Source organism: Glycine soja, chromosome 9, assembly GCF_004193775.1.
Source record: "Glycine soja cultivar W05 chromosome 9, ASM419377v2, whole genome shotgun sequence".
NCBI classification, from domain to species: domain Eukaryota; kingdom Viridiplantae; phylum Streptophyta; class Magnoliopsida; order Fabales; family Fabaceae; genus Glycine; species Glycine soja.
In genome coordinates this window covers 43,403,210-43,410,429 of record NC_041010.1, presented here as the reverse complement: position 1 = coordinate 43,410,429, position 7,220 = coordinate 43,403,210, and the positions used below count along the sequence as shown (strand labels likewise).

Sequence of the window (7,220 nt, the reverse complement as noted above, 5' to 3'; positions counted from 1 at the left end):
TGCGATCTTTCTTGAATGATATTCACAGCACTCCTAAAACAGATACTTTAACTGCACATATATTTGCTAAAGAGTTGGTAATACAGATTTCAATGTACTGTACTAACTCTATTTGGATAAACTCTTCGGTAAGACTTTTGGAAAAGATTTCTCATTTAACTTTGCAAATTTAAAGGGCATAAGTTGATTTTAATTCATCCAATTCATTTACCTTATTTCTTTTATTTCACAAGTGCTTAATTTTCTTTTAACTATAGCATTTTATATTTATCAGTCAATTCACTAGTAGCATACCTGAGAGGTATCCTTGATCGAAAGTTTACTAATTCCTAGGATTTTTTTTTTTTGCCAATAATAATGACTTAACTAGCTAATAGATGCTTGTTTGAAAACTTAATTAATTTTATGGAGAGATGAATAATCAATACAGAGGAGTACTTATCAATTGGGAATTCAATTTCAAGCACATAAGAAATGCATGGTCATTAATGTATTTCAATTCAAACCTGCCTTTGTAACAATAATTCATGTTTAGATACAGAAAAGTATGTTTCTAGATTTTAATTAATTTCATGTTTTTTTTTCAAATACATCATGAGTTCTACATATATTTTACTAATTCAATCTCTTGGTTTAGTTAATTAGTACCAACTCTGGAATAACAAAATTTATGAAGTACTTATTTTATAAAGTTTAATGCAGGAAATTTTAGTTGCATGAATTTAATTTTTATCTACTTACACTATCATTTAATCATAAATCCTCATTTAAATTATTTTAAAATAATTATTTTAAAAATTAATAAATTTATTATATATAATAAATTATGATTAGATAAATGTGTAAAAATTACATTATTATTGATATATAACTTTTTTCTCAAAGTTATTATCACAAAAAGTTATATAATGTCTCTTAATCAGAAAAGAAAATGTTTGGTTCAAACAATTAATTAATTTTTTTCTTTTGTCTCGCTCAAGACAAATGAAATAATTATTACTTTAAAGACATAAACTTTTTCACATTTACTCTGATATCATTATTAGAGGAACAGCCATCCAATTGTTTGTGAGGGAACAACTTTGGGATTAATCAGGTGAATGAATAAATACATATGTTCTAACTAGTATGGTTAATATCACTACTATAATTTTAGTCATTTGAGATTGATGCAAGGCCTGCAAGAAATGTATCATTAGGCTAATTATAAGACAAACAACCATCACTAGTACTGATACAGAATTAACATGAAAGGGACAAGAAGAGGAACCATTAGCCAAGCCTAGCCTATAGCTTTTGAAGATTTGTCATATATATATGAGGGCCAAATGTCCCGTAGAACATGCACGAGATCCAGTGTCACTTCCAAAGACCATCATCACAATTTAATTACAGTTGAGAATCGAAGGTGGTGGAAATGGTAGGGACTAAGAATGAAGGTGGGGGCCACCATGCCTCATTTGTGTGTGACTTTTTTGTAAAAGCCAGAAAGGGTTGGCTGTTCCAATACGTCACCACCAATTTTGTTTACTCTTTTTAGTTCTTGTGTTGTGGCAGCCCTTTAAGATTTGTCATTGGCCTGTGCTGTTAGTTCCTCTCTGCCCTTCACAACCTACCTAGCTAGCTAGCTCATATGTTATGCAAACCTTGCAGATTAATTGATACAGAGAATTGAAAGAGACCCTTCTGAGAGAAAAGAAAAAAAAAAGTTGCCTTTCTTGTTTACTCGTTGTTTGTTGGTTGGGTCTCGTTCAGTTTCGGGTAGAGGTGGCACAGCAGAAACAATTTCCTTGCGCCTCTCCCTCTGCCATTTTTCCGCCACCTTCTATCCCTCTCTGACTCAAAAACCTTTCCCACCAATTCAGCTCAACCGACAATGAGACCTTGTTCATGATATATACCATATATTGTTTGCCAGAAACCAAAGAGAAGCATTAGGGTTTTATTTTATTATATTGCTTTTTTCCTTCCTGTTTAACCCTACTTGTCTTCCCTTTTGTTATTCCGTTTCCAGCTTTGATCCTCAGACGTTGCCGCTTTCTGTTCCTTGTTTATGCTTTTTCCTCGGGATCTGATCCCACAAGTAAAACATACACAGCACAGGTTGTGACTTGTGAGAGAACAAAAAGTAAAAATAAAAAGTTGACAGTTTCTATTCCCGAGGACTTGTGTTTGTTACTGTTTGAACCTTTTTTTAGTACTTTTATTGTCGTTGAAAATCTTTGTCTGGTTTAGGAGCTTCCACTATATATGTTGGAGTTAATTAGTTGAGGCATATTCCACCACTTTCATCTCAGTTTATATAAACACCAACTCATTTTTGGACGAAAATCGATTTGTGACTGCACCACCGTACCCAGATCTGTGAAGACGGCTATTGCTAGTTAGCTTAATCTGTGAGCTCTCTTTATCTTTCTGTCTAAATTATTTTTGTATCTTCGATTCCTTTTTTAGTTTTTTTAATTTGCTTTGTCTGTGAAGACTGAACCACCTTACCCGGATCCTTTCTTCTAAATCATCGATGTGAACAACTTGTTATCATATATATAGAACTGGGAGACTTCTCACTTCTCAGATCTTAAACTCAACGAATCCTTAAAGGGGCTTTTCAATTCATTTAATTTGCACCACCCTCCTCCCCAGGGGCTAGGGAGGCTCTTTTCTATATGATCTGGGTTATAAACCTTAAGCATACTGTTAGACATTATAAGAAGGTTCATGAACTTTATCCCTACTTTATAAGCATGGCTCATATATTAGTGGCAATCACAATGAGTGACAATCACTTGTATGTTCATCTAGTACTAGTAAGTCTTGTGAGTGTCTCTTATTGCATGTGTGTTGACTATGTGAACATTTCACACGGATAATGATGATCATGCTTTTTCTCCATACATATTATATATATACAAAGAAACAAATACTAAATAGCAACTCTATTCTTCTTCTCCAATATATTCACTATCTGATCTATATAATCTTTAATATTATCAACGTCTTGTATATAGACATTTTGATGAGATGTATGGTAATTTAAGTATATCATTTATTTTTTCTGCCACCTTTCTTTTGGAGAAATTAAAGTTTATTTTAAATTATACAACTTCGATCTCTTACTACTTGAGAAAGATGGGAAGAGAAGAGAAAAAGTGATATAATTAAGATAGGTAATTTGACGGTTAAAGATAGAGAAAAAAAAGAGTTGTAAAAAAAGTATTTCTATATAAAAAAAGTTAAGGTTTTAGATTAATCCTCGGTTGTGAAAATTTAGGTCAAATAAGTATTTAAACTTAGGATTGCTAATAAACTTGATGTTTATTATTCACTTTATCTTCTGAAGTCATTACTGTGTAGTAAAGTTATGCAGAAAAGTTGAGCTTATTTGTCTGTACGGTAACCTCATTCCTTAATTTTAAAAAGTTACTATTAAATGTTAAAACTTATGAGTGGAAAACTACTTTTAACTTACTCTAATCATGGTTACTGTCAATACATTCAGGGAAAATATTATTAAACAAAAAGAAAGAAAAGGAACAGAACAATGCCACAATATTTTCTTAATTATTCACGAAGGGTGAAAATTTCAATACAATGATCAAATTTGCCTTATCAAAGTGCAAGAGAACAGTTATTTGTCTTTCCCAATTTGGAATAGCTCAAGTGACAGGGCGGACAGATATTTGATGTTAAAATTGTTAAATTTTTTAATCCATGTGTTAAAGTAGTTAAATTTTTACAATTCTCATCTCCAGTTTCATTTATTAATCCTTTCACCTGGGTTGAAAAGGAAATTAATTTTATGAATATAACTATATCTGGAAAATCAATTGGCTGATCAGTTTCCAAACTATATATTGAAAACTTCCCTGTTGCTTGTTTATTTCTTTAATATGACATTTTTTTTATTTGTATGCGGTGTACTGGTATACAGTAAACTTGTTGACATGATGATAAAAAGCCAAGTTTACTTGATCATACTTTCTATCATACTGATGTTTAAATTTGGTCAAGCTAGTAAATTACGAAGTATCGGATGGGAGTATCTTATATGATCCAATTTATTTAATTTGCAGGACTGATTACAAGAGTGGGAGAACATGAATACTTTTACTCATGTCCCCCCCGGTTTCAGGTTCCATCCTACGGATGAAGAACTTGTTGATTACTACCTTAGGAAGAAAATTGCTTCAAGGAGGATTGATCTAGATGTGATAAAAGATGTTGACCTCTACAAAATTGAGCCATGGGATCTTCAAGGTAGAACTGATCGAGTTCAATTCATAGCATCTAAATTCTAGAGGGGCGATTTTATTGGTGAAAGATATATTGTTAACTTTGCATTGTTTTTTTCTTTTCGTTTTAAATTTTAAAGAGATTTGCAGAATAGGAGCAGAAGAGCAAAATGAATGGTACTTCTTTAGCCATAAAGATAAGAAGTATCCAACTGGAACTCGCACAAATAGAGCAACTGCAGCAGGGTTTTGGAAAGCAACAGGAAGAGACAAGGCAATCTATTCCAAGCACGAGCTGATAGGCATGAGGAAAACCTTAGTCTTTTATAAAGGTCGAGCTCCAAATGGACAAAAGTCAGATTGGATAATGCACGAGTATCGGCTTGAAACAGATGAAAATGGCACTCCACAGGCAAGTTATAATTTCTCAAGTCATATGCTTTTAAACAAATTAAAACTGTTTCCTGATATTTATTTATTTAATTAATTATAAGTGTTTGTATGAGAGATGGAATTGAATTTTTCCAAAAGTCTTGCTTGACTTATTGATCTGTAGAGAGAGATATAAATAGAAAGTTTTTATAGTGAGTAAAAATTTATGTGGAAAAATCAGACTCTTCAAAATATAAATAACCCTTTTACTAATCTTCACTTTTGAACATCACCCTAGAAAAATAAAGAGCTCCACCTTGAGTTCATTTTATAATTAACAAGTCACAAGCTGTTTGACGAAATTAGTGGAAATTAAATATACAATTGTGCAAAAGCTCTATCGATCGAGTGACAAGCAAGTTAAACGTAATTGGGAATCATTAATCCAACGATAAAAGTAAAGAACATCATGCATGTTGCATTATCTAGTATAGAGTTCATCTTAATTTGATTCCTTATAATTGGTTAGCTTCTATTAGCTTTGTTAATTAGTTAGCTATATGTACAACTTTCTTTTTGGTGAGTCTCTCAATACATCCCCATAAACTAACAATGGTTTTGTCCTCCACGTGGACTCTTTGAATTTTGTATGTCTGCATGGCTGAAGCAGGAAGAAGGATGGGTTGTGTGTAGAGTATTCAAGAAGAGAGTAACAACCATGCGTAAAGTGAGTGAGCATGACTCCTCCTGTTGGTATGATGAGCAAGTCTCTTTCATGCAAGACTTGGACTCACCAAAGCAAACTTGTCAATCTAATTTGGTCTACCAGCAGCTACCATATCCTTGCAAGAAAGAGCTAGATTTGCCGCCATACCAATTGCCTCGTGACCACTTCCTCCAGCTTCCACTTCTAGAGAGCCCAAAACTGCTTCAATCTGCTTCTGCCATAGCACCTATTAATAATCCCATGGAAGGATATGTTCTAGACCATGTAAACCACTCAACTTCTCTGCTTCCCCCATCACTCATACAACAAGAACATGTTGGTCAGCAAAACTTTCAGGCAACCTATGGCAACATTAACAATTCCAATGAACAAGCAGTGGATCCAGTGACTGATTGGCGAGTGCTTGACAAGTTTGTTGCTTCACAACTTAGTCAAGATGCTTCCAAAGAAAATATCTTTCAAGGCACGGACAATAGCAGTGTACAGTTCAGACATTTGGACAAACAAAAGCTAGTGGTGCCTGAACAAAATGCATCAACATCAAACTCCAGCTGCCCAATTGATTTGTGGAAATAGTGTGGCTGCATTATAAATTGGTTTTGGGTACATACTAATTATAGGGTACTTAATTAGCTTAAAACATCACTTGCAAGTACTGTCTAAGTGCCTGTACATAATAAACGTGCGTAATGAGCAAAACTTTAAATATTGTGGAGCTTCTCGTTCCACTACTTCTATCTAAGCTTCTAGCATATTCAATTAAGAAAAATTAATGGAAGGATCAAATAGTCCGTAAAAAGTCATCTGTATTTCCCTGAAGATGGACAGCTTTGCAGGGTTATATAAAAGTTGCATTATATATTGGCTTCGCATGCATGATGAGTTTTAAGCCAAGGTCCAACAGCCACATCCGATGTTTTCATTGGATTATGACCGGGTGGTCGATATATATATATGGCATATCTATATCTATGTTGTTACCATTAAATGAAATAGTTACAGAATAAATTGTTACAGAATAAATTGTTCTTTTCTCTTTTTTTAATTTGTTTGTTAATTTTGAACATCTATTTAACAAGTTATTGTTTTCTTTAAGAAAAACTCAATTTATACATCAAAACTATACAACTTTTTTCTCCTACAAATGAGAGAATACATACTGGTATTATGATATATATAGAGACAAAGAGAAAGAGAAGAGAGTGTTATATAAGTTGCAAAAAAAGATTTTATAAATATTATATGTCCTTTTCTTAATCAATTTGAACATGGTTTAATTCTGTGTCTGTGCCTTTGTAACAAAGAATAAATACTTCTTTTTAAATTTCTTTATGCTAAGAATTATTATAAATTTATGGTATAAAAAAATGAGATGAAAATATAAAATCTTAATACATATTTGTTTGGTTTTAATTCATAAATACGATCTTCTCCTTCAAAGATTCTTATATTACTCATAAGCTCTCTTTTCTTGGAAACAAAGATTAAAAATATATATATAATGATTCGTGATGGTCCATCAAGAATCAATCTTAAATACTAAGACAAATCAAGGGTTATTTAAGGATCTATTCTCAAAAGTTAGAAATCTAATTAAAAGTTCATTACCCCGCACCTATGGGCCTGATCTTGATTTGGCTTGTGTGATAATATTTGATGATGAAGCAACAAAAGAAAACAGTACTTAACACACACACAAGACAACCAGATGATGGTACCGCATATTCTTTGCTCCTAAGTCTCGCAATATATACCCCGCATATGCACTGAAATCTATCTGTGATTTGGAAGGCAAGCAAAAGATGTCATATACCTAGCCTAGCTATAGACTTGAGATTGCGAATACAAGAAGTTAGCTCTTTAATTAGTTATTCCGAGGGCACCAAATC

At 32.7% G+C, this 7,220-nt stretch overlaps 1 protein-coding gene across 1 annotated transcript; it reads left to right on the top strand.

Annotated features, from left to right (window-relative positions):
• The first annotated feature begins 1,509 nt into the window (after nt 1-1,509).
• On the top strand, nt 1,510-6,376 carry LOC114367340 (NAC domain-containing protein 7-like). The gene is made up of 4 exons (XM_028324505.1): nt 1,510-2,396; nt 4,074-4,257; nt 4,373-4,644; nt 5,275-6,376. The coding sequence occupies exons 2-4, from the start codon at nt 4,098-4,100 to the stop codon at nt 5,905-5,907; spliced, it is 1,065 nt and encodes a 354-aa protein (XP_028180306.1). The 5' UTR covers nt 1,510-2,396; nt 4,074-4,097; the 3' UTR covers nt 5,908-6,376.
• The last annotated feature ends 844 nt before the right edge of the window (nt 6,377-7,220 follow it).

What these genes read in the sequence shown, in the direction of transcription:
- LOC114367340 (XM_028324505.1), top strand. Translation starts at nt 4,098, where the DNA reads ATGAATACTTTTACTCATGTCCCCCCCGGTTTCAGGTTCCATCCTACG. An exon ending in TGAGCCATGGGATCTTCAAG is followed by an intron (nt 4,258 to 4,372) that starts GTAGAACTGATC and finishes TAAATTTTAAAG; the next exon opens with AGATTTGCAGAATAGGAGCA. An exon ending in ATGAAAATGGCACTCCACAG is followed by an intron (nt 4,645 to 5,274) that starts GCAAGTTATAAT and finishes TGGCTGAAGCAG; the next exon opens with GAAGAAGGATGGGTTGTGTG.